Below are 27,071 nucleotides of genomic sequence, written 5' to 3' on the forward strand. Positions count from 1 at the left end.
GTAAGAAACATATAATTTATTAAAACGATATACTTGCTCAACTGTATGTCATTATTAAACTTTGTCTGACAGAAAGTCGCATTATTATACTCTTAGCGAAGCAAAGAAACGGTACCGTTAAAGTTTTAGGTGTAACGTTAATGAAAGCTAGTTTAGGTCAGCTAGTATGTAGCTAACGTTGTCTTTTAAATTCGAATTAGAACTTTGCTGTGGCAAACGGATGAGCACAACGGTATTATTAACACAAACGATGGATTATAACTCCTTGTTAGATCATGAGTTTGCTGACATATTTTCGAATGCTGCACTCAGGAGTTATTTTGGAAGCTGCGGTAAGTATTGACCTAGTGTATGCTTTATAAACCTATTGGCTGAATATCACTTGCTATGGAACCCTATCCTGAGTAAAGTATAACATTACAAGATGTACAAGTAGGGATCAATGATTTAAATTGTTGAGTAAAAGCTCATTTTTCATTCAGTAACTTAATTCAATTTTGCATTGATTCATTATACACAATGTGAAATATTTCAAGTCTAATTTTGATGATTAGGCTATAGCTTACAGGTTTTAAAACAGAATTGAGTATCTCAGAAAATTAGAATATTATGAAACAGTTCAATATTTTCAGGTTCACTTTGTCACACCATCATTATTGCTAATTAACTCAAATGTGCATAAATGTAAAAGTTTTCTGAGCCTTGACATTCTCTGTCTGATTAGACTTCAGAATTATTGAAGTAGCCTAAATTAACTTTTCATCAATATTCCAATTCATTAATCATTACTTATTGTTTCCAATTGATATTTTTGCTTTTGCCTGTATTTCTACTTTCAGATGAGAAACAAGAAAGATGCGTCCGATTGCATGTGCTGTTTGAAGATCCAATGACTGAAATTCACCTGCTCTTTTATCAGTCCATGCTGATCATCTTTAAACACTTCAACCTTCTCTTCCAACGTCAAGACCCCTCCGTCTACCTACTACATGACCAAGTACGTAACACTTAATGTTGCAAGTAGTTAATATTACAGATTATTACATGGGACTTAAATCCTTATTTCTGAGCCATCCCAGTGTTGCTTTGCATAAAAGTAAGTAGAATAAAATTGTGTTTTTTGTGTACTAAAGATCAGGTTTTTCATAAAGAAACTGATGTCAAAATTCCTGAAGCCAGGAGCTTTCAGAGCAGTTGATGTGGACAGTGTGGACATCATGAATGAAGAGAACCAACTCCCAGGTCAGTAAGATGGCACAAAAGACAGTTATCTTAATACTTTGTTGGCTGGTCTTAAGTTACTCTTGGTGATCAATTGTGCGTTCTGTGATGCCTGTAGATTCACAGCTTGGCATTGGCTTCACAACAAGAACCATCTTGAACAGACTCGTTGAAGCTGGTCATGTCTCCCCTGAGGCTGTTAAGAAGTTCCACATGGCAGCAAGAAGTTTTCTTCATAAGATCAGTGGAGTATGCCTTGGCCAAGCTGCCTCTGAATGACCAAGTGCTGCAGTATGCCAAGTTTGTGGACTTCAAGCAGAAAACGGATGTTGCTGTGGATTATGTGCAGTACTTTGTTTAAAGGTATCCATCCTACCATCATTATAGTGGAGAAAAGGTGGAATAAGTTTAGGAGTTGGTATACAAGTGATGGTTCATTCTGTTTCTCTAATGTTTAGGTTCAACCATCTCCTGCCATATGACGAGCTGAGGGAACAGGACCACTTAAATGATGAATTCCTGGAGTACCAGATGATGGAAGAAAAAGACATCCCTGATGCCATCTGGAGAGATGCTGTTGTCAGAGAGAGTGCAGATGGAAAGTACCACAGGATGGATCGAATTTGGGCCTATCTCAGCACTGTGAAGAACCGCATAAGTGGAACCCTACAATTCCCAAGACTGGCAACTGTTGCACAGCTAGTGTTGATTCTGCCACATTCTAACGCTGATGCTGAATGTACCTTCTCTGTGGTTGGACTTAACAAGACAGACACACGGAATAAACTGTCTCTTGATGGCACACTTTCATCCATTATGTCTATCAAAATGAGCAACATTGAGCCCTGCTACAAATATGAGCCACCTGCTCAGATTATAAAAGATGCTAAGTCTGCCACAACCCGTTACAACAGGCCAAATGTCAGCGTTTAGTAGAAACCATTTGAAATTCTGACACATTCTCATATTCAGTTTATTTGTTCTAGTTTACAAGGCACTTGTAAAGACTTTTTGTGAGCACCTATATAAATAAATGAAGGTTTTCAAGAAACTTTCCCACTTTTTTTTACAAAAACATCAAACATTGGGAAATTAATGTAATCGGTGTAGGTTTAGATGGTAAGAGGTTTGTGAAGGCGGCAGCAGTGGCCGCCGGCCAAAATTTCCAGTAGGCCGCTGCATGCGCATGTTTGGGGAGAAATCTCACTCCAGGCAAATCACCAAAGTTGGCAACCCTGGACTTCATTAATTTCTTTACTGATAAAATGTTATTGGAATTATGCAATCATCTGTCATAGCACCTCAGAAAACAGTGTCTCATCATTTTCTTCACGTGCAACTTCAATCCTTCGCTGTCATAGGTCATGAAGAGCTAACAAAACTTATCTAAACATCAAAAGCCTCAACATGTTTGTTAGATCCAATACCAATTAAGCTCTTAAAAGAGGTACATCCTGTCATTTCAGAACCTCTTTGTGGCAGGGCGGAGGGCGGGCCGGGATGTGATTATACACACCCAGTCCCTTATCAGGCTAATTAAGCCTCCGAGAGGGATAAAGGCCGATGGCAGACGGTGGTGTGACGAGAGAGAGATAGTTCACGGACATCTCCGTCATGTGTGTGTGTTTGTCTTTTGCTTCAGTTTTATATTAAACTATTATTTATATTATCAAGCCAGTTCTCGCCTCCTCCATTCCATCTAAATTACATTACACTCTTCTTAATGTTATTTAGGACATGTCCCAAGAAACATTAAAATGGCAGTTCTCAAACTCCTTATTAAGAAGTCACAAATTGATCCTGGAGAACTGGCTAATTAAAGACTGTTTTCAAATCTCCCGTTTATGTCGAAAATACTACAAAAGGTAGTATCCTCCCAAATATGTTAATTTCTACAGAGAAATAGTATATATATTAACAATTTCAGTCAGGATTTATGCCTCATCACAGTACAGAGTCTGCACTTATCAGTAACAAATTACTTGCCCTTATCATCTGATTATGGCTGCATTTCACTTCTACTGCTTTTAGATCTTAGTGCTGCATGTGACATGATAGATCACGACATTCTCTTTACTAGAGAATTATGTTGAAATTTGTTTAGTTGCATTAGCATGGTTTAGGTCCTATTTAGCAGACTGCTACTACTTTGTATGTAAATTATTAATTGTCAAACCAAACAATAGTAAAGTATGGCATGCCATAAGAATCAGATTTAGGGCCTCTGCTTTTCTCCTTGTATATGCTTTCCCTGGGAGATATTATCAGGAATTGTGGAATAAGTTTCCACTGTGATGCCAATGATACCCAACTTTATATTTCTTCAAACCCTGATGAGATTTCACAATTCTCCAAATTAACAGAGTGTATAAATGAAATAAATTGGCCAGAAATTTCCTTCTACTCAATTTTGACTAAACAGAGGTACTAATTATTGGACCAAAAAACTCTAAAAATAAGCTGCTAAAATATCATGACTCTCAATGGATGTACTGTTATATTATCTTCAACAGCAAAGAACTTTGGTGTTATATTTGATACCAATCTATCCTTTACAAATCAAAATACCAATGTTTGTAGAACAGCATTCTTCCACCTAAGAAATTATGCTAAATTATGACACATGCTCTCTGTTGCTGATGCCGACAAACTAATTCATGCATTCATGACGTCAAGACTAGATTATTGTAATGCATTACTGGGAGGACGTCAAGCAAGATCAATAAATAAACTTAAATTGGTTCAAATGCAGCAGCCAGAGTGCTGACGAGAATCAAGAAATTTAATCATATTAGCCCCATTTTATCATCATTACATTGGCTCCCTGTTCAATTTCGTATTAATTTAAATTATGTTAACTACATACAAAGCTTTGAATGGTCTAGCTCCACAGTACTTAAGTGACCTTCAACCACACTATATTCCATCATGTTCATTATGATCGAAAATTCTGCCTGTTAATAGTTCCTAGAATATCAAAATCCACAAAAGGAGGTAGATCCTTTTCATATTTGGCACCTAAACTATGGAATAGTCTCCCTAACACTGTTCGAGATGCAGACACACTCACTCAGTTTAAGTCTAGACTAAAGCCTCAAGTCAAGTGGTATTTATTGTCGTTCAACCATATACAGTTAGTACAGTACACAGCGAAATGAGACAACGTTCCTCCAGGACCATGGTGCTACATAAATCAACATAGGACAAACACAGAACCACATGAGACTACACACTAAGTGCACCTGCAAACGTGTGCAAAAAAGTACGGGACAGTACAATAAATTACTAAAAGGAACAGGACAATAAACACAGTAAGAGATTACACATTTGTAATGAATAGTGCGAAAAGATGACACTTTCTAAAAATGACAAATGTAAATATAACATGCTATGAAATAGTGTTCTATGGAAATAGCAGTTATTGAGGTAGCAGCCAGATAAAGTGACAATGAATTAAAGTGCAACTCTGGACATGTGCAAAAGTTGGATGGTGTACAGGTGTGTGTGTCAATCCAGTCTCTGAGTCTTGAGGAGTCTGATGGCTTGGGGGAAGAAGCTTTTAAACAGTCTGGCCGTGAGGGCCCGAATGCTTCGTTCCTCTTGCCAGATGTCAGGAGGGAGAAGAGTGTGTGTGTGAGGGGTGTGTGGGGTCATCCACAATGCTGTTTACTTTGCAGATGCAGCATTTTGTGTAAATGTCTTTGATGGAGGGAAGAGAGAGACCCTGATGATCTTCTCAGCTGTCCTCACTATCCTCTGCAGGGCTTTGCAGTCCGAAACAGTGCAAGTCCCAAACCAGGCAGTGATTGCAGCTGCTCAGGATTCTCTCAATAGTCCCTCTATAGAATGTAGTGAGGATGGGGGGTGGGGGGTGGGAGATTTTTCTCAGCCTTTGAAGAAAGTAGAGACGCTGCTGGGCTTTCTTGGTAACAGAGCTGGTGTTGAGGGAGCAGGTGAGGTTCTCCGCCAGGTGAACACCAAGGAATTTTGTGCTCTTGACAATCTCCACACAGGAGCCATCGATGTTCAGCGAAGTCACTCTGTGCTCTCCTAAAGTCAACAACCATCTCTTTTGTTTTGTCCACATTCAGAGACAGGTTGTTGGCTCTACACCAGTCCGTTAGCCGCTGCACCTCTTCTCTGTATGCTGACTCGTTGTTCTTGCTGATGAGACCCACCACGGTCGAGTCATCAGCAAACTTGATGATGTGGTTCGAGCTGTGCATTGCTGCACAGTCGTGAGTCTACAGAGTGAACAGCAGTGGACTGAGCACACAGCCCTGGGGGGCCCCAGAGCTCAGTGTGGTGGTGGTGGAGATGCTGTTCCCAATTTTTACTGACTGAGGTCTCCCAGTCAGGAAGTCCAGGATCCAGTTGCAGGTGTCCAGGCCCAATAGGTTCAGCTTTCTAATCAGCTGCAGAGGAAAGATTGTGTTGAATGCTGAGAACAGCATTCGAATGTATGAATCCTTTTTATCTAGGTGGGTGAGGGCCAGATGGAGGGTGGTGGTGATGGCGTCGTCTGCTGAACGGTTTGGACAATACGCAAACTGCAGTGGGTCTAGTGAAGGGGCAGCTGGGTCTTAATGTGCCTCATGACGAGCCTCTCAAAGCACTTCATGATGATGGGTGTGAGTGCGACGGGATTGTATTCATTGAGGCAGAATACTGAAGACTTCTTTGGCATGGGGACAATGGTGGTGGCCTTGAAGCACGTTGGAATGATGGCGCTGCTCACAGAGATGTTGAAGATGTCTGTAAGAACATCTGCCAGCTGGTCTGCATATCCTCTGAGCACTCTACCAGGAATATTGTCTGGTCCAGCAGTATCCGTGGGTTGACTCTACGTAGCGTTTTCCTCACATCTGCCGTGGTAAGACAGAGCACCTGGTCGTTGGGAAGAGGGGTGGTCTTCCTCGCCACCACGTCGTTCTGTACCTCAAACCGAGTGTAGAAGTCATTCAGCGCATCTGAAAGGGAGGCATCTTTGTCATAGGCAACTGATGTTGTTCTGTAGTTGGTGATGGCCTGGATGCCCTGCCACATGCGCTGCGTGTCGCCGCTGTCCTGAAAGTGACAGTGGATTCTCTGGCCGTGTGCGCGCTTTGCCTCTCCGATGGCACTTAGGGCCGCCTTGTTGCCTGCTCTGAAGTCGGAGTCTCAAGTCCTCAGCAGTGCACGCACCTCCGCAGTCATCCACGGCTTCTGGTTGGAGCATATGGTGATGGTCTTGGAGAAAGTGACATCATCAATGCACTTGCTGATGTAGCAGATCACTGATGCTGTGTATTCCTCCAAGTTGGTAGAGTCGCCATATGGTGCAGCCTCCCTGAACATGTGCCAGTCAGTACACTCAATACAGTCCTGAAGAGCAGAGATGGCTCCTGCTGGCCAAGTTTTCACCTGCTTTTGAAGCGGCTTTGTGCGCCTGACGAGCGGTCTGTATGCTGGGATTAACATATCAGAGATGTGGTCTGAGTAGCCGAGGTGGGGGCGGGGCTCCGCCGATACGTGCCTGGGATGTTTGTGTAAACAAGATCAAGCATGTTTGCCCCTCTCGTTGCAGAGTCCACATACTGATGGAATTTAGGGAGCACTGTCTTGAGATTCACACAATAAACAGTACATCAGGGTGAGCGTTCTGCAGTTCGCTAATAGCCCCATATAGTTCACAGAGCGCTTCCTTAGCATTAGCGCTGGGGGGAATGTAAACTCTGGTTATAATGACAGTGGTGAATTCCCATAGTAAATAAAAAGGTCTGCTCCACCAGCGATGAGCAGTAGCTAGAGTCTAGCATAGAGTTCTTGCACCATTCCGTGTTGATGTAAAGACACAAGCCACCACCGCGAGTCTTACCGCACAGAGCTGCATTTCTGTCTGCACGAAATGAGACAAGCCCTTCTAGCTGAATGGCGGCATCCAGAACACTGTCGCTGAGCCACGTCTCCGTGAAAACAAAGATGCAGCATTCTCTAAACTCATGCTGCGTAGTCTGCTGGAGTCGGATGTAATCCAGTTTATTGTCAGGGAGTGAACATTTGAGAGCAGGATAGACAGGAGAGCCGACCAGCTAGGGTTTGTTTTTAGCCTAGCAGGGACTCTTGCTTCCATGCTTCCGCTTCCTCGCACACTGCTTATGATGTCTTCAGAGGATGACTCATCTATTTAGCCAGGCATACACCTAATTTATCCTTCAACTCACAATAAGGCTGCTTTAGTTAGGTCTGCTGAACCAGAAACAGTGATCATGCTCTATAACTCTGCAATACTTTGAATGGAATCTATGCTAGCACCGGCTGGATCCAGCTCCATTCCTGGTTCGTGTTGGACTCCACTGCTACGTGTCATTGTGTGATGATGACTAAATGGAGCCGGTGCCAGCCAAACATCACTTCAGTCTATTACGATGGACTTTAGAGGGTGAACTGATGCCAAATCCAACCATAAGACATGGGATACTTCATATGCCATTGCCTGAACCTTGGACTTAGGATAGACCTCACCAAAATTACCAGCCAGGTTGAACTGCGAAGCACCTCACTGATCTCTGCCTGGACCACCTCGGTCTAAAGATGGACTACACTCTTGAAATGGAACACATCGACTATCAATATATTGCCAACAAAACCCTTCATCAGCCAATTAAAGGGGTCATGACATGGGTTTTTTTTTATTGTATTATTATGTTCCCTTAGGTGCAATTATAGTATTAATATATTTTTTTTTTAAGAAAAACTTTTAAAATCTAGTGATTTATGACCTTTTCCCACCCTGTTTCTCATCCTCTGATTCAAACAGTCTGTTTTGGGGGCGTTTTCCATTTAAGACTTCAGTGTTAACGCCCACTGTTATGATTGGCTAACGTCAGTGCCTATGTATCAATTATTGACGCCCCCAGCCAGAACAATATGCAAGTAAACTAAGTAAAAACACTGTGATTATTCATAATGAATGAAATTGCACTTTAAAAAGTAGTTTAAAGTTTAAAATAGATTACTTACAGTTTAGCGTCGTCGTTGTTCCCAGAATAGTCGGCACGGACTTATCTTTGAGCAACGGTTTTCTGGCAAAGCCAGCATCATATTGAGATTTGTTCTCAAAACAGTCATCCTTAAAATGTACAGAACAAACGCTTAAGTTAACACTGCCGTGACTGGGACGTCCGCAAAAAATAAACTGCATCCATTTTTCCCTGACGTCTGGATCTTTCGGCAGCTTATTCAGAGGTTTTGTTTGACCACAGCCAGGAACAGCACATCTGTGTGGCATCGTAATTTTCCTGTGCACAAGTAGTCTCTGTCAGAGCTCGCTGTCCATCGACTGAACACTTGTGAGGCGTACGGCGATACTGAAATGAGCGTAGTTGTCTTGCGCTTAAAGCGTAGTTATCTTGTGCTGGAGGCGGTCATATGCAAACGCTGGTACGTCACTTCTAACCGTCACGTCACTTCTAACCATGAATCCAGAACGAGCTGTATTTTGAGCTTGATTAAATAAATGATTCGTTTAGAATGGGGAGGACGTCTTAAAATATTAAACTTGCAGGACGTTTTAATGATACAAAGACCTCTTATATACCAAAAGATCAAGGCAAATTTGGTTTCTCATGTCATGACCCCTTTAACAAGGACAATTGCATCTATGTGAACTTCTGCAGTTAATCCAAGATGAACTTCAAAGACATTAGTCATTAATCTTACAGTTCATACAAAATCTTTGTTTAAACACTGTCCCTTAACACTTACTTGGTTTAATAATTTTAGACCATGACTTGCACTATACATAACTAATAATTGCATTATATTCATGATATTTAGTCAGAGGAGAACTGGCCCCAACAGTGAGTCTGGTTTCTCACAAGGTTGTTTTTCTCCATTCACCAACATCTTATGGAGATGTCTTTATGTTCCTTGCCACAGTCGCCTTCGGCTTGCTCACTGGTGTTATAAATACAATTATTATTGAATTACTTATTTTTAAACACAATTCATAATCGTATTTTATCAAACTACACAATGATGACTCATAGACTTTATAGATATTACAGTTTTATCTTTTGTTAATGTCTGATCTTCTGAAAAGCTGCTTTGAAACTATGTGTGTTGTGAAAGGAGCTATACAAATAAAATGACTTGAAAAATGACTCAGTATGGCTTTGAAATTATGTTTTTGTTTGTTTGTTATTTTGTTTGTTTTTGGAAATGTTTTTATAACTTTCCACATTGGCAGCATTAATAATTTGTAAATGAAAAAAATAAAATAAATAAATAAACCATTAAAATAGTCTCTTCAAAGCAGAGATGAGGACACTGGCCCAGAGACAAAGCCAAACCAGTGGGATGTGAGGGATCTTTTTACCAAAAGATTAGGCTAATATATTTCATAGTGTTCATTAGTCAAGGGCACTTGGGTATTAATATTACAAGATAAGATCAACATTTGTTTTCAAGCTGGGTGACAGCAGTTCAGTTTTTGTGTTAGAATATTTTTATATTCTGAATATTTATTTGTAACTATTTTTACATTCAGATACCTTTGTATGGGACAGCGGAGTACTTCTGACAGAGTAAATATAGGTTACTGCATGGGGTTCAGGGGTAACCAGGGGTAGAAAATGTAAAAGTCTGAATGGACCATTTTTATATTTTACTAAAGTGAGAATCTATTAACAATAAACTAACATTTTACATCTTAAAAATACTGTTTGCTTAAGTTAAGTGTAAATGGGCTGACTATGAAATAATGGGAACTTTCTCATAAGAAGTAGAGAATTCTTCTAGCCAGGCTAACTAATAATCAGAGATGACGGCATCCATGATCAATTTTCACAAAATTAAAAAAAAAACTTTGTCATGAAAGGCATGAAACATGCAGATTAATAAAGCTAAATTTAAATGGAAAAGACGTTAGTCTTAAAAGGTGACAGGTAAACTTGTTCTGTCACAAACCTGCTTTAGCTGAACCGTCCAAATCATTTATCAGTCAGATGAAGATATTCACTTTGCTTTATTCTAATTTTCTGCAGTGTGTTTTAGCGAAAGATGCCAGTCTCCATCTACATTGCAGCTCACCCTGTCTCCGCTGCTTTTGGTATAATAACTGCACCTGGAACTCTAAGTAGCCTAATCAGCCTTTATGCGACACCTCATGTACATTGCAAGGGAGAGAGGCAACAGGCACGGAGCAGGAATGAAGCGTGTTCGGCGCTTGAGAAAAAGATGATATAGCACTGATCGCCCCTGAGTGCTTGAGGTGTGTACAGCTCCATTATTTTGACACAATGCTCACAAAAAATTTAGAAACCTTAAGATATGACAACTGCTGTCATTATCTCACTGTCTGGATGGAACCAAGCCGGGTCCTGATTCTGACTGCGGTCCGCTAATTGGTGACCACTGCTATAGACTAACCCTAAACTTGCAATGCAATTCCCATTATGCTGGTCTAGCCGGTGTACTATACACATGATGTTCACCAACCAGGGGTGTGTTTACCAAAAGCATTGTTAGCTAACTATGGTAGCAAGCCTGGCCACCCCACTTGCAATTGCCATTTTGGTCATTTTTTGTCTTGGGCACAATTTAGTTAGCCTTTCTACACCAACAACCGCTTTTCTACACCAACAACCACCATTCCCCACCAACAACCACCATTCCCCACCCACCCCCAATCAGACAATACAAATCACATAGGGCCCCACAAATCCATGGGTCGCCACTGTTTATACATATGCCAGAACCTGCAAAAAGTTATCTTTGTGAATCCCAAAGTAAAATGCTGCATACGCACACTCCAAGTATGTAATTTACACCAAGCCCCAGGACCATAAATCAAACATGGGTTCTGTTCTTTGATGTTGCTTCCTACATAGGGGATATGATGTATACCAGATCTTCTTATTGTGATAATTTGTCTAATTTGATTGTTTAAACAAACACACAAATTTTATTAGAATATCTGGACTGAGTTGTCTAAGATAATTGCATTTTCTTGTATTTACAGAAAATAAATTAACGAATCATTATATGTATTTATTTATTCATAGCTACAGTATGAACACCACCAAAGCCACCAAAATAAAGAGAAAGGGCTAACATGTTCTGAATAAGTGTAACTGTTACTTTATTTTCAATTGCATAATGTCCTGACTATTGATTTTCAAGCATTTTTATTTGTAATATTATAGATGTTAAATTATTTTAAATTGCATTTTGTCTTGACCTTTGATTTGCAAAAAAATTTTTATTTCAATATCAAAAATGTTATTGCTAATTTCATGAACTTCACAAATGTCAAGGGCATAAAATGTCTCTTCAAAATTCTGTGTTCTTACGTGAACTGAAAACAATGAAAATCATAAAAAGATTTCTTATTTTGTAAGAGGGCAATGAACACTTTTCTAACCTGGCATGGTAGACATCATTCTTTTGCTAAGTTCTTTGCATCTCTTGAGCTGAAGTGGGTGCTAAGAACCCATGGGCCAATGCAGATTGTCTGCCTTGTGTATGGTAGGATAAATTATACCAAATGTAAGACTCAGAAAAAGTATTTAACAAATTACTAACTCACGACTAAAGCAGTATCTCTAAATGAGTAAAATGGGCTTTACTTTTTATGTACATAGACTTATGTACATTATGTACATTTTTTAATTATTATAATAATTATAATTATACAAAATTAATATTGTCTCTGCTTCAAAAGGTTCTCTTGTAAGAATAAATACAGCGGCTGGGACAGACCTCAAGTATTACATCTGCTTATAAAGGCACAATCTAATCCATTAAATTTGAAATAAGCCAGCTCCGGAGCAGGTTTGAGCTTGGAACTGTTGCTTTGACAGCAACTAAGACATGTTTCTTCAAAGAATGTAACAATCCAGGATCAGGTCAAATGCTCAACAATGAAACACTGATAACTCTTTAATAAACATAGGAAGAGGGGCCGCAACAGAGCTGAAAAAATAAATCATAATTTTTTTCTTAACCCTCTGGGGTTGACGGAAGTGCAAGGCGTGTCCTGCTGGATATTTTCGTCATTACAGCGGAAACAACTTAAAATACTCCATCATTTTGGGGCATACAGATAAGTGTAAGACATCATTAGAGACTACGAAGGGTCTTCTTTTATTTGTGTACACTCATGATAACAACAAAACCTTGTGCTTTTGTAAAATAAAGAAAATAAAAAGGGTGAGCTCTCAGACGTCTCTGTCTCCACGAGCATATAACTGAAACTCTGCGAATACTTATCACACAAACATGAAACATATGTTTAAAGAAAGCTTACAATTTCTACTTTTAAATAAAACAATTCAAATTTAAAACAAATATTCTCCTGCAATGTAATCTGTATGAAACAAAGCGATGTACAGTTTTTACTGGCTCAGCTCATTATAGCTAATGTGATCACACCCACCAGCAGAGCGCGCCATTCATACGCTAATGTGCTGAGGCAATCAAGGCAAATGGTAAACGCCCCCGACAGTGAGGTTTGATGTAAACACAATTCATTCACTTTACTGCGTGTTTGTTATGATACACAGGCGAGGAAACTCCTGGATAGTAAGGAAGAGTTAACATTTTCATCAGAAGAAGAGCGGGACTCCGATGAACGTTTGCATTTTGAAGAGAGACTTGATCCAGCCGAGGATACAATTTCGGACGTGCAAGTTGTTTCGTTTTCATTAGATGACATGCTATTTTATATAAACGTACATATTTTACTAGTGGGACTGTTTCCAGACTTGCCAGCCAGGATTCAGAGTATTGAAATCTGAAATATGTCCTTATAAGTAAGTTTTAGTTACATTTAAATTCTGCTTTGGCTAAAGCAGGTATTTCAATTGTATGCTGTATGATATAAATATAATATGTAATATGATATAAAAATAATATGAATGTTTAGATTATATTTTATCTAGTGTTTATGCTGCATCATTATCATCAATGCTTGTGCTTGCAAATATCTGTTCAGGTGTAAATGAGTAAAATGCACTTTAAATATGCCCATATTAGAAAATCACCATCTTATAATGATTTCTGAAGGATCATGTGACACTGAAGACTGCAGTAATGATCACAAATTGCATTTTACAATATATTCAAATAGAAAACTGTTCTTTTAAATTATAAAAATAGTTCACACAATGTTTTTACTGTATTTTGGATCAAATAAATGCAGTCTTGGTGAGCAGAAGAGACTTCTTCTAAAACCTTTAAACTGTATTGTATTACTTTATGTAAAGAAAACGTATAGTCAGATTACTTCTTTTAACTTAAAACTTGATTTTGATCATTAAGTCTCCTCACATTCGTTCTCTTTCTGTCACATTCCTCATTGATAGGCCCAGGGGTGGGGTCTTTTGTCTCCTCAGGTGTGAATCACATTCATGATCATTCACGCCTCCTCGCATATGATCTTTCTAACACTAAAATTGTCTTACAAAAGTTAAATTAGTATATTGTTTTGTATGAATGAGTGATCAGGATTGTTTTCACATCATTTTGTAGCAAAACCTCTACAAAATTGTAGGCTAAAAGATCCAGTTCTCAAAAGGCTTGTGGACAAATGTTTGGTATGTGTTATATGGCCTTATTTCAATGACTTAAAATTTTTGTTTTTTCAAAAACCATGCATAAATGTTATTTTCTCAAAAATACAAACCTGTACATATATGTTGCTCACATATTATTGTAGACCAGTTTGTACTGAATACAGTGTTATCAGACTTTAGCAATTCATATGTTTTTAAGCAACTGAAAAAAGCACAAATGTCAAGGCATTTCAAAACTTCTCCAGGGCCCAAAACACCCTCAGACCCAAGAGGGTTAAATATGATCAAAATTTCAATTAAATTCAAATTCGAGAAAATTCAGTAAGCAGATTTTTAAACTGACATTGATTCCTTATTCCAAAACAGGGCACAATTAATACATATATGCCATATAAGCACCATGCTATATTATTGCAAAGAACATTTCTTGTGCCAATTTACTCTTGTGTGCTCACTCTAAACTCATCTTATCTCTTTGCCAATCACTGAGCATGACAACTGAGTGGTACCTTTCTCAAAGCTATTTGTGTGTCATACATGTTTGTTCAATCACAGGCTGCAGCACCTCCCACAGTCTGCCACAGTTCCTACACGCCCTAAAGGTACCGACTCTGGAGAGGAAAAAATCCCCCTATATTTCCTCAGGTGCGAAAGCTATGAAAAGTACATAAAACAGGGCTTCATACCAGAATCTGCCCACACAATTGGAATTGCACATGCAAATTTTGTTCTGCACACTTTTTGTGGGTGCCTTTGTGCTGTTTGCTGATCTGCATAGTCAATGGGGTGCTAAACCAGCGCAAAGAGTGCAAGCTAAAATAGCGCATTTACAGAAAGCAATTCATTCTTAATTAATTCCCCCCTCAGACTTGACTCAGACTCAACTAAGGTGGAGTCGAACCCAACACTAGTAAATAGGCTCAGACTACGAGCCCAGGCAGGGACTTTTTAAACAGATGGAGTGCAACAGAATGGAACAGAACTTGGGGATCTCAAGACACACATTTCCAAATTGAACTTCTTTTCTTGACAGAGTATTTTTAAGCCCATTGCTTAATCTGAGAAACGCTGATAGGAGAGCTTTTGAAAAACTGATAAGAGAGCAACAGCACACACCGTTGTTGACACCGAACAGTTTTGCAACCATCAAGTTTATCATTTGTTTTACTATGTAAACATGCGCTTGACATACACCTTCAAATGTTTTTGTTTAAAGCTAATTGTTATAATTACAATAGACTAATCCAAACCGTAATTCTATCCCAACAAGTAATGGTTTGCTTTTTTGGAATATAAAATGGTTTTGTAAGATTAAGTTCACTTTGGAGGACAATTTTGTCCCCAAACTATTGAGAAGTACCAACACTACACACACCCAAACTCACCTGACTGAAGAGATGACTCAGGATTTGGTCTGGGAGGGAAGATGTCAGACTGGAGAGCTAGAGAAAAAACAAATGCAGTTTCAGTCATATTCATAAAGTTATTCTTCCATGTAGAATGCTAATTAATAACCAGACAGTGGCATCATAGAGATACAAACCTTCTGGGCGGCCCAGTCCATCCAACCTCGTGAATTTGTGTCAACGTTGATCAGAACAAGACCTTCCACAGTGTCAGAGTGAGTCAACTGTAAGTTTGACAGAGAATTAACGGTTGGGAAAACCCATTTAGTTAATTAAATATAACGATAACAACAATAATTAATATTGTTGTTGTTAATATAATACAAAAATTTGTAAATATTTACTTCTTAAAGAGCCCATTTTATGCTAATTTACAGGTTCATAATTTTATTTTGGGGGTATACTAGAGTAGATTTACATGCTTTAATGTTCAAAAAACACATAATTTTTCTCATACTGTACATTTCTGCTAAACCTGTATTCATCCTCTGGCTCTATTTTAAGCCCCCCTTTCAGAAAAACCTAGTCTGCTCTGATTGGTCAGCTGGCCAAGTCTGTTGTGATTGGTCAACCGTGTAGTGTGTGTGTGTCTGAAATGTAACACCCCTTACCATAACTGAGTTTCAGGCTTCCTTAATAGCCATAATCACTACTGTAACTATGGTAACAATGGCGTCAGTTTTTGACATACCAGTTTGAGTCCGATGATAAAAGGAAAAACAAGCTGATAGACCCGAATCACCTTCACAAGCAAGACTTGAGCAGGATGTTTCACTGTGGTAAGTTTTAATTGGGTTTATTTCTTACAAGTACACTGTTGATTATTAGAACCTAACAAAACTTCAAGTAAAAGAAACAAGTGCATCTAAGTTAGTCATCTTTAGCTGGAATGGGTGTAACCAAACGTTTTTCTCCCGGGCAATGAACAGAGAATAGAGGCTTACTCCTGGTCAAGGAGCAAGTTAGCCATGGACTACCGATAGCAGCCATAACAATACAGCTTATAGTTATATAAGACCATTTTGTTACACAGTTTTAACAACCGTCCCACAGCTAAATAGTAAACACTTACCAAAACAATAACATTACATAGCAAGTTAGCCGAGCACTACCATGGATAAATAGATCCATCTTCACAATTCATCAATATTCACAATAGTAAGAACGACAAACAATCAGCATAATTCTATACAGTTGTAGGTAAAAGTGGGCCCGCAGCTGATTAGCAGAACTATTTCAACAGCTGTGAACTAGGTATACACCGTAGCTACAAAACAAAACTCCATATTTTAACTCACGGTAGCAGATAAATCCACAAATAATCAAGCATAATTACAGGTTTTGATCCTGAAGTGCAAGATTGTCCCAAAGAAGTGGGAACAGCAATATCTTTCAGGAGTAAAATCCGGCATTGTTTGTGGTTGTACTGCTAAATAATTCAAATAAAATTTGATCCACTGATTCTTCAATTCGTCTGCTTTTGGGAGTCCAAACAAAGAAGTTTTGCTTTCGCAGTGAAGAAAACAGCGTCTTCTCAACATGTCGACAACACTAACCCAACTCATCCTAGCTTCGGCTAAAACTATGTTTTTTGAGGGCAGGCCAAAGTAGCCCTTAGCATTATGAAAATGTGTTACATAGTGACATAGATACTTTACAGAAGAAATTGCTGAACTACAATCCAGACGTTTCTTGTAGTTTTTGTGCAGTGTTGTCTGTGTGAGAGTATAACTCCCTTTTGCATGGACTTTGTGCTTTGTAACTTTGCAGACCGTTTACATGCACAAACAGCTAAATTACACACTAAAGGAAAGGTAAAATCCCAAAAAGCATCATAGGGCCTCTTTAAGGACATGGATCTTGCCATACTCTGCGTAGGCTCTCGTTCCTGGGTCAGATGTACAGTGTCTCCTCCCCAAAGTGCAATGAACAAGAATGCTTCTAAAATCCTTATTTTCTGGTTGAAAAGATGGCTGAGGCTGAGGGTTGTTCACGTGTTGAACTACCTCAACAATTTACTTTTCTTAGCACAATCGGAGGAACTGCCACGCAAGCACAGGGAACTGTTGCTTACACATTTGGAGAATTTGTCACCCAAGTCAATTGGGTGAAGAGCATATTGGTGCCTAATCAGCATGTTTCCTGCTTGGGAATGAAACGTCTAGGTTACGTATGTAACCTCCATTCCCCGATGGAGGGAACGAGACCTTGTGTCAGAGAAGCGACACTAGGGGGGTCTCTCTTGAGTGCCGATATCCACCTCTGATCTATGCAAAAAGGCCAATAAGAAGTTGGCATCCGGTATTTGCATATCCCGCCCCCGGACATATGGGTATTGAAGCGGCGCAAATATGGGAGTTCATTCAGGATTTTTCTGAAAAGCCGGAAATGGTCCGGCCACAACAGTGGCTCGGCTCAGTGACGTGGCGGGGAAGACACAACGTCTCGTTCCCTCCATCGGGGAATGGAGGTTACATACGTAACCTAGACGTTCCCCTTCTGTCGCTCTCTCCACGTTGTGTCAGAGAAGCGACACTAGGGGTCCACTTATAAACGTGCCATGCACTGAGCCATGTACGTGAACTGCTGATACAGGAGCGAGCAGGGAATAAGGTGATGGCCGCCAACCTGGGAACGGGCCAGCCTGGCTGGGCCTCTTTTCTCTCTATGTTTCTCGCATAGAGCAACTACGGCCGGGCCCTCACACGCATTGAAGGAAAGGGGTCTTAGCCCTTCTTTCAGGGGGAGAAGACCCTGCGGAGGCCACACCTACCCTGCAGGGGAGGCAAAGAGTGGCAAATACATCACATAGCCTGTTAGGACCTATGTGGAAAAGTTGGTGCGGTGGTAGATCCAGCCTCGTAGAGGGGGGATGCATACAGCACGGCAACCAAGGCAGCTGTAACTGCCTAAGGGAGACACGGGAGTCCGCTCGTGAGGGGACAGTACCACGGAATTACACACAGGGGGAGTCCGAGCAGGAGGCCTTACCTGCGGAGCACCTATTCCAGTACAGGGTAGTTTGGGTACACGTAGTGGCTTGGGTCGGTGAGTTCCTCCGCTGAACTGTGGACCCAAAAGGGCTAGGGTGGAGTCAACCAGTGACCCGAAGATAGGGTCTCCTGGGAACGGAGGTGCACTATTTTACCTCGGCTGAGGGAAAGGCCGCTAGGCGCAAGCGATTCACCCGGCCAGATCGTCAGCGTGTTACCGAGTTCTACGGGCTCAGACCTGAGAAAACACGGGACGATACTGACTCAACTCAGAGATTGTAAAACCTCGAGAAAGTGTTAGGTGTTGCCCACCCTGCTACTCTGCAGATGTCTGCTAGGGAGGATGGCGGCGACATACACCTTGAGGGTGGAGGGGGACAGCCTCTTCTCCAGCCTCTCCTGTATAAACACGAGCACTGACCTAACCGCGCACTTCTGTGGATCTTCAGCTCGGGAAGAACACCAGTTTGCAAACAGACTCCACTTTATGGCGTAAAGATGCCTGGTCGAGGGGGCTCTGGCTTGGTTGATAGTATCTATGACGGTCGGTGGTAGGCCGGCTAGATCTTCCACATCCCGTCCAGGGGCCAGACGTGGAGGTTCCAGAGGTCTGGGTGCGGGTGCCCCCTCCCTGAGAAAGAAGGTCCTTCCTCAGGTGAATTCGCCAGGGAGGGGCTGTCGTGAGGAGCGTGAGGTCCGAGAACCAAGTCCGGGTGGGCCAGCAGGGGGCCACCAGAATGACAAGCTCTTCGTCCTCCCTGACCTTGCATAGCACCTGTGCAAGAAGGCTCACTGGGGGAAATGCGTACTTGCACAGCCACACGGGCCAGCTGTGTGCCAAAGCATCTGTCCCGAGGGAAGCCTCTGTGAGGGCATACCAGAGCGGTCAGTGGGAGGTTTCTTGGGAGGCAAACAGGTCTACCTGGGCCTTGCCGAACCGGTCCCAGATCAGCTGGACCGACTGGGGGTGGGGACTCCACTCTCCGCTGGGCAAGCTTTGTCTTGACAGCGCGTCCGCTATCACATTGAGGTTGCCGGGGATGTGAGTGGTGCGCAGTGAGTCGCTGCTGACTCCAAAGGAGGAGATGACGGGCGAGCTGTGACATGTGGAGGGAGCATACTCCGCCTTGAAGATTTATGTACGCTACCACTGTGGTGCTGTCCGTCCTGACTAGGACATGTTTGTCTCAAATTAACAGGAGAAACTTCCTCAGGGCAAAGAAAACAGCCAGCAGCTCTAGGCAGTAGATGTTCCAACGCAGCTGGGCCCGGTTCCAACAGCCTGCGGCTGCGTGCCCGTTGCACACGGCACCCCAACCCAATTTGGAGGTGTCGGTTGTGACCAGAGCGCGTCGGGACACCTGCTGCAAGGGTACCCCTGCCTGTAAAAAGCAGAGGTCTGTCCAGGGTTTGAAGGTTTGGCGGCAGGCGGTGGTAACTTTCACATTGTGCGTGCCGCGGTGCCATGCTCGTCTCGGGACTCGAGTCTGGAACCAGTGCTGAAGTGGTCTCGTATGCATCAACCCCAGCGACGCGGCCGCCGCGGAGGATGCCATATGCCCCAGGAGCTGTTGGAATCGAGGGACCACGGTACCTGGCTTGAGGGAAGAGAGGCATTTCAGCACCGACTGAGCACGCTCGTTGGAGAGACGTGCTGTCATTGAGACTGAGTCTAACTCCAAACCGAGAAAAGTGATGCTCTGGACTGGGGTGAGCTTGCTCTTTTCCCAGTTGACCTGAAGCCCCAAACGGCTGAGGTGCCTGAGCACCTGGTCTCTTTGCACGCATAGTAACTCTCGCGAGGGGGCCAGGATGAGCCAGTCGTCGAGGTAATTGAGTATGCATATTCCGGCTTCTCGGAGCGGGGCAAGAGCTGCCTCTGCGACTTTCGTGAAGACGCGAGGGGAAAGAGACAGGCCGAAGGGGAGGACTTTGTACTGATACGCCTGGCCGTCGAATGCGAACCGTAGAAAGGGTCGATGTCGAGGGCGAATCGAAACGTGGAAGTACGCGTCCTTCAGGTCTACCGCTGCGAACCAATCTAGATGCCGAACGGCAGATCGAATTTGTTTCTGGGTGAGCATTTTGAACGGGAGTTTGGACAGGGTCCGATTGAAAACTCGCAGGTCCAAGATCGGTCGTAAGCCGCCGCCTTTCTTGGGTACAACGGTAAGGGATGTAGAAACCCTTCTTTGTTTCGGTTGGAGGGACAGGCTCTATCGCGTCCTTGATTAGAAGGGAGGCGATTTCTTTGCGCAGGGACTGGGCATGTTCGCCGTGTACTGCGGAAAAACGAACGCCCACGAAGGGGGGCGGAGGCCTGGCATACTGAATTGAGTAACCGAGTCGAATGGTCCGGTGCAGCCAGCGTGACAGGTACGTCCAAAATACTCATCCCCTTGGTGCCTCTAAACTCCGTGCTAGGGGCACCAAGGGGATGAGTATTTTGGACGTACCCAGCGGGGCTTCGCAGCAGTGCAGAACAGATAATGCGGCGTCGGGAGGCAGTGAAGCGGCCCGAGGCTCTGGTGCTGAGAATAGACTCAAAGCACTTACCTTGCTCCGCGCACCCGGCAGGGGGCGGGTTCGTGACTGAGGAGGAGGTCTGATGTTGGCATCCTCTGGACTCATCTGAACCGGCTGGCCGGGGAACAGTTGTGGGGCTGATGGCGGGGACACCACATCCAGGAAGCCGGGACTGTTTAGCCCTGAAAGCAGAGTGCCGTGAGAACGGCATTTGTGGGCCATGTGACCCAGAGACAAAGGAAATAGCTCTTTCATTGAGAATGTGGGTACCGCAGCCCCTGTTGGGGGGTGCAGCAAATGAAAAAACACAGAATTCTCCTCCCGGCCCTCCACCGGGGGACGGAGCGGTCTTACCACCTCCGGAGCTAACGTCTTTGACTCTGGGTGGGCTGTCTCAGGAGTGCCTGGGAGCCTTCCGGGTCCTCGAGGGGGTCCGTGAGACAGGGGGCATGCGCTTCCCGCGGTTGGCTCGACGCTGGGGCAGAGAGCTGGGCCCGGGTTGAGGCAGAGCAGAAGGTTTCCTGGCCGTGGGAGGACGCCCTCGGCGAGCAGACGGGGCATGAGCTGTGGAGGCAGGTTTGCGGCGATGCATGATGTGAGAGATGGCCTCCGTCTGTTTCTTCACCGTGGAGAACTGCTGGGCAAAGTCCTCGATGGTGTCACCGAAGAGGCCAAACTGGGAGACAGGAGCGTTGAGGAAGCGAGTCTTGTCTGCTTCACGCATCTCGACCATGTTCAGCCATTGTTGATGCTCCTGGACCACAAGCGTGGCCATCGCCTGCGCTGTGACCTTCGTTGCTCTCAGGGCCACCCCCGTGCATGTTTCTCATTGCCTTGGCTTGATGGACCTGCAGGAGAGCCATGGCATGCAGGGCTGAAGCGGCGCATCCAGTGGCACTGTAGGCCTTTGCGGTCAGCAAGGATGTTGCTCTACAGGTCCGGGAAGGGAGTACAGGGCGGCCCCGCCAGGTGGTAGGGCTTCCGGGGCATAAGTGGAGCGTATCTGCCCTATCCACCTGGGGAATCGCCGTGTACCCGTGGCGCGCTCCGCCGTCGAGGGTGATGAGGGCGGATGAGCAGGTGGCAGTGTGATGAGTGGAGAGGGGTGCTCTCCACGAAGACATCAGCTCATCATGCACTTCCGGGAAGAACGGGACAGGGGTGGGACGAGGCTGTGAGCGGCGTCTAGACCCCAGGAACCAGTCGTCCAGCCATGATGGCTGTGGGGAGGATGGAGGGTTCCAATCCAAGCCCACGCTAGTGGCTGCCAGGGAAAGCATGTCGGTCATCTGTGCGTCGACCTCAGCCTGGGCGTGCAGGCCCGAAAGCGGCAACCCAGGGGAGTCCTCAGCATCAGATACCGCGCCCTCCAATGCCGCGGCGAGCTCATCTGCTTCGGTGTCAGGAGGGTAGGCTGACTGGCTGTAAGGCGAGTCGCCACTGCCTCGAGCACGGACGGGAGTCAACGAGCGTACCGGGGTGCGGGTGGTCCGAGGGGGCGTACCCGGCGGAGCTGCACCCGCTGCCATCCCCAAATCGCCTCCATCGCCAACCGCATCGTCCTCAATCCCGTGGGAAGAAGGAGCAATGCGGGGGGCAACTGGAGTGGCTTGCTTACGGTTGTAAGCGAGCCGCAACCGCAACGTTGTCATGGTCATGTTCTCACAGTGAGAACATGAACCATCCACAAACGCATCCTCGGTGTGATCGCTACCCAGACACACGAGACAACGCCTGTGGCCGTCTGAAGCGGAGACCACTCTACCGCATCCAGGAACAACACAGGGGCGGAAAGGCATCTTTATAAAGACGCGTCCTTAAAAGAAATTTTCTGAATGAACTCCCGTATTTGCGCCGCTTAAATACCTGTATGTCCGGGGGCGGGATATGCAAATACCGGCTGCCAACTTCTCATTGGCCTTTTTTCATAGATCAGAGGTGGATATCGGCGCTCAAGAGAGACCCCTAGTGTCGCTTCTCTGACACAACGTGGAGAGAGCGACAGAAGGGGAACTAGACTCAGTGATCATGTCAGTATGTCTATCCTCCAGTGACTGACGAGATTTAGGCAGGGGGTAGCTTTACTGCACTCGACAGTTCCAGTGGATGTTGTGGTCGATTGCTTGGGAGGGTAGAGTCACATGGAGTAACCTCCTTCCATTGGCCCGTTCCACCAGGAGCATGGCCTCTTCTTGGGCTTGGAAAAGGGTGTGTCCTTGGAGAACATCTGCCTGGCAGCAGGCTGGGCATCCCCTAAAACCTTGGATTTTTCCTCCCTCTCTTCCCAGATTTTAACTCTGAAGGAGGGCTGATATGTCAATGTTTCACACCCTGTTGGCTTGTGTCATTGTAATATGATGAGGTCTTTGACCTTGGTATTTTCTATACCTTATCATTGTGATCCGAAGGAGAGCTTATTATCAATTTTCACTATCCAGGCTGGTTAGTTACATTTTTGTAACGTTTTTACCACAAAAATTTTTATTTTAATTCTCTCCCTTCCTATTTGTCAATATGAGGGGGTGGTTATTTCGATGCCTTTTCACTATGATATCAGCTAGAGGGCATTGCTCTAGTGCATATGAATCAGTAACACAGCATTATGGTATACGATTCTCAGAGCATCAGCTACTGCCACAGCTTTGAAGTGACCGACTTAAGAGAACATCATTGTTAAATTGTAAACTTGTTACCCTGAAAGGAGGGAACAAGATGCTGCATAAGTATAAGTTTTTCACTTTTAAGGGACCAAGAGATGGCTCTTCACTTCCTGACAATATGGCACTGTGCTCTGGTTTATATGCTCATGATGATTTATGCATATGGGGTGGAGCACCAATCGGCATCTGCCAGTGAGATTGATGTGATTCCATACGGGCTTCAGAGATCGTCAGTCCTGGAATGGGGTCCCATAGAATCATCTACTGATGCAGCATCTAGTTCCCTCCTTTCAGGAAACCAAGGTTAAAGTCATAACTGAGACCTTTATTGCTTGTATGATTGCAAGAAAACCTTTATTTTCAGGAATTTCACAGGGGAAAGGTGGCAGACCTAACACTTGCATATATAAATTACATCAAAGCTAACATTAATGAACTAAACAAACACAAAACTCCAATTTAGATTTCATTGAGGACTTCAAGAAAACTTCCCCAACTAAATACTGTAAATACATTTGGACCCCTAATCAAATGACTTCATAAACTAACATTACAACGTTATCAATTGCTCTTTGGTCTTGTGATTTCACAAGCATAAAATCTTATATATATTAAACATGTTTAATTGGGCATGTGGGCAAACTTCTGCTAACAGAAAGACAACTCACAGTGAACTTAGACAGGATGTAAGCTCCGGCTCCAACACCAACCCCGATAACTGTGCGGAAACTGAACATATACAAATAATTAGCCATAATACACTGAATCGTTTATGTACAAGAATCATCATTTGGCATTGCTGTAGTGTGCAGGTGTAGTTTGTGGATGAAATAAGCTGAATTGTTTTAACTCACTTAAAATACTGCAAGACAGCAGGAAGCATCTCAGAAATTTGATCCATTGAAGCATACTGGTATCTGTCAGGTGAAAAAACTAAATTTAAATTTATTTTGTTAATATAGGAACATTTGACTATTTAAAGCCTACACAAGACACTGCAACTTTTGTATACAAGTATCTGCAGGCACACAGACAAACACAGTTACACGCTTATACAGATGAAGCTCACAAAAATGTTCAAGAGCATGTTTGGTTCTTATTTCACCCCAAATAAAAAAATAAATAAAAATATATATATAAACGTTCTACTGCTCAAGGGTGTTTTTCTTCACTGTATAAACTGCGCATTGCCACGCAGCTGAAGTTTCACTTACTGCCCTCTGGAGTAAACAGGCGGTACTACAAGCAAGCGTTTCTCAGGAATCTTCCATATTACGGTCCGGGGGCATTGCGAATTTTTTTAAATAAATGTGTTAAATCGAAAGCCCTAATATATATATATATATATATATATATATATATATATATATATATATATATATATATATATATATATTATTTTTTATTATTTTTTTATTTTTTTTGTATTATTATTATTATATGCACAATTAAAACAGAACACTTAGACAATACAATATCATTACTAAACTACCGTGCAATAAAAATTCCTCATTGATTATATGCCAAATCAAATATTTGCCTAGTTTTTAGCTTAGATTTAAAAACAGATAGTGATGGTGCAGATCTAATATAGAATGGCAGCTTTGACTTTGGGATGCACAGAAATCTCTGGTTGGATGACTGGAGAGACAAAATCGGATGATGTTCAGTCAGTAAATCCGAAAGATAAGGAGGAGCCAAAGCATTTAAAGATTTAAACACAAAAAGAAGAATTAAAAAATGTCCTCGATATCGCACAGGCAACCAATGCAAAGAACGTAAAACCGGCGCAATGTGATCTAATTAGTACTAGTTAAAAGTCAAAATTATTACTAGACAGAATAAATTTTACCTTTGCTAGTAGTCGAAGCTGAAAGAAACATGATTTGATCACTGTATTTATCGGTTTGTCAAATTTCAAACCATCATCAAAAACCATACCCAGAGTTTTAACCCAAGGCTTCACAGAAGAGGATATATCACCAAGATTTATTTTGGGAGTACTAAAATAATTTGATGGACCTAACACTTCTATTTCAGTTTTACTCTCATTAAAATTAAGAAAATGTAAAGACAACCAAGCCTTCACATCAGACAAACAGGTCATAAGTGCTTCCAAGCCATCAGAACTCTTTTTTAAGGGCAGATAGATTTGAGTATATTCTGCATAGCAATGGAATGATAGCCCATGCTTCCTAAAGACAGAACCCAATGGGAGCATATATAATGAAAAAAGAATGGGAGCTAAGATAGAACCCTGAGGCACACCACACAAAAGAGGAGCTGCCTCAGATGAATGTTCACCAATGTTAACTTTAAAACCTCTATTAGAAAGATATGATTTAAACCATTTAAAAGCACTTCCTTTTATACCAGCACAGTGCTCAATGCGATCAAGAAGGACAGCATGGTCCACTGTATCGAAAGCAGCACTCAAATCTAGGAGCACAAGCACAGCAAAGTCCCCAGCATCACCAGTTAGAAACATATAATTTAAAACCTTCAAAAGTGCAGACTCTGTCAAGTGGTGTTTAATGAAACCTGATTGAAAAAGCTAAAATATATTATTTTCATCAATAAAACTCTGCAGTTGTTGTAAAACTATTTTCTCTAAGATCGTTTGTAATAAAAAGACAAATTATAAATAGGTATAACATTTGCTAAAACAGTAGGGTCCAAGTTCGGTCTCTTAAGCAAGGGATAAACTGTGGCATGATTTAACACATTAGGTACAGTACTAGTTTCAAAACATAAATTTATCATAGTCAAAAAGTAGGGACCACTGCATCAAAAACTTGTTTCAGGAAAAATGGAGGAACAGCATCAATGGCATCAAATAGCATCAATAGCATCAAAAGACTGATGGCTTTAACTGACCCACTATTTCTTGAATATGAATAAAAGAGACTGAACTCAGCAGTAAAAACAGAGGAAATGGAAGGATCAAAAACAGGGGGAGATATCCCCAATCTGATTTCCTTGATCTTATTAACCATAAAATCTAAGAAAATCCTGACACACAGTTTTTGACACAGCTGTGTACTCATAAACAGTGGGATTAACAACAGCATTAAAAATAGTAAAGATTTTTTACCAAGAATGGTAATTCTTGTTAATGATTTCCACAAAATACCTGGATTTTTATACTCTCACTGCCTTCTGGAATTTGGATAATGAATAACAAAACATTTCTAAGGAAATCTGAATCCGACTCCTCAAACTGCCATACCCGAGGAAGTGTACGGAGATGGCTCGAACACACTCCTCCACGGTGGACACGGGGCGAGCCATATACAGGGAGCGCAGCAGCTGCAGCCAGATTCAGTGAGATATTCCATTCACATCTGGATCTGAATCTGGATCCAGAGAGCACCAGCGAATTAAGTAATCACCAACCAAGCCCCTCACATGGAGACCCAGAGATGGGCAAGACTCATGTTGTTGAGCAAAATAGCGCTTTAGCTTGATGGCATGGCCACCCTGTCTCCCGCATTTTTTCCTATGCTTCCTCACCGCTAGAGAAATTGGCCAGCGCCACAGGTTAACAGGTATTGACAACAGAAAAGGAGGAGTTAAGTGATATGAGCCTTTTCGCGCTTGATAGAGCAGATTGTTTGCAAGCTTTAAAGAGTTGATTTGTCATAAACCAATTATGGTATTAAACCAGTTAAAAAAACAAAACAAAGTAAAACAAAAAACAAGGGTATT

The 27,071-nt window shown here is 42.6% G+C and overlaps 1 protein-coding gene across 1 annotated transcript in view; it reads right to left on the bottom strand.

The window, feature by feature from the left end:
* The window catches only part of ndrg2 (NDRG family member 2), a 118,013-nt gene that overhangs the window by 39,248 nt on the left and 51,694 nt on the right, over positions 1-27,071 (bottom strand). The window contains exons 6-9 of the mRNA XM_052141889.1: positions 24,218-24,280; positions 24,032-24,092; positions 15,322-15,408; positions 15,164-15,220 (exon numbers count right to left, since the gene is read on the bottom strand). Coding sequence (XP_051997849.1) covers positions 15,164-15,220; positions 15,322-15,408; positions 24,032-24,092; positions 24,218-24,280 — 268 coding nt within the window. The remainder of the gene's footprint in view (positions 1-15,163; positions 15,221-15,321; positions 15,409-24,031; positions 24,093-24,217; positions 24,281-27,071) is intronic.

The sequence above is a fragment of the Xyrauchen texanus genome, chromosome 2 (genome assembly GCF_025860055.1).
Source record: "Xyrauchen texanus isolate HMW12.3.18 chromosome 2, RBS_HiC_50CHRs, whole genome shotgun sequence".
Taxonomy (NCBI): Eukaryota; Metazoa; Chordata; class Actinopteri; order Cypriniformes; family Catostomidae; genus Xyrauchen; species Xyrauchen texanus.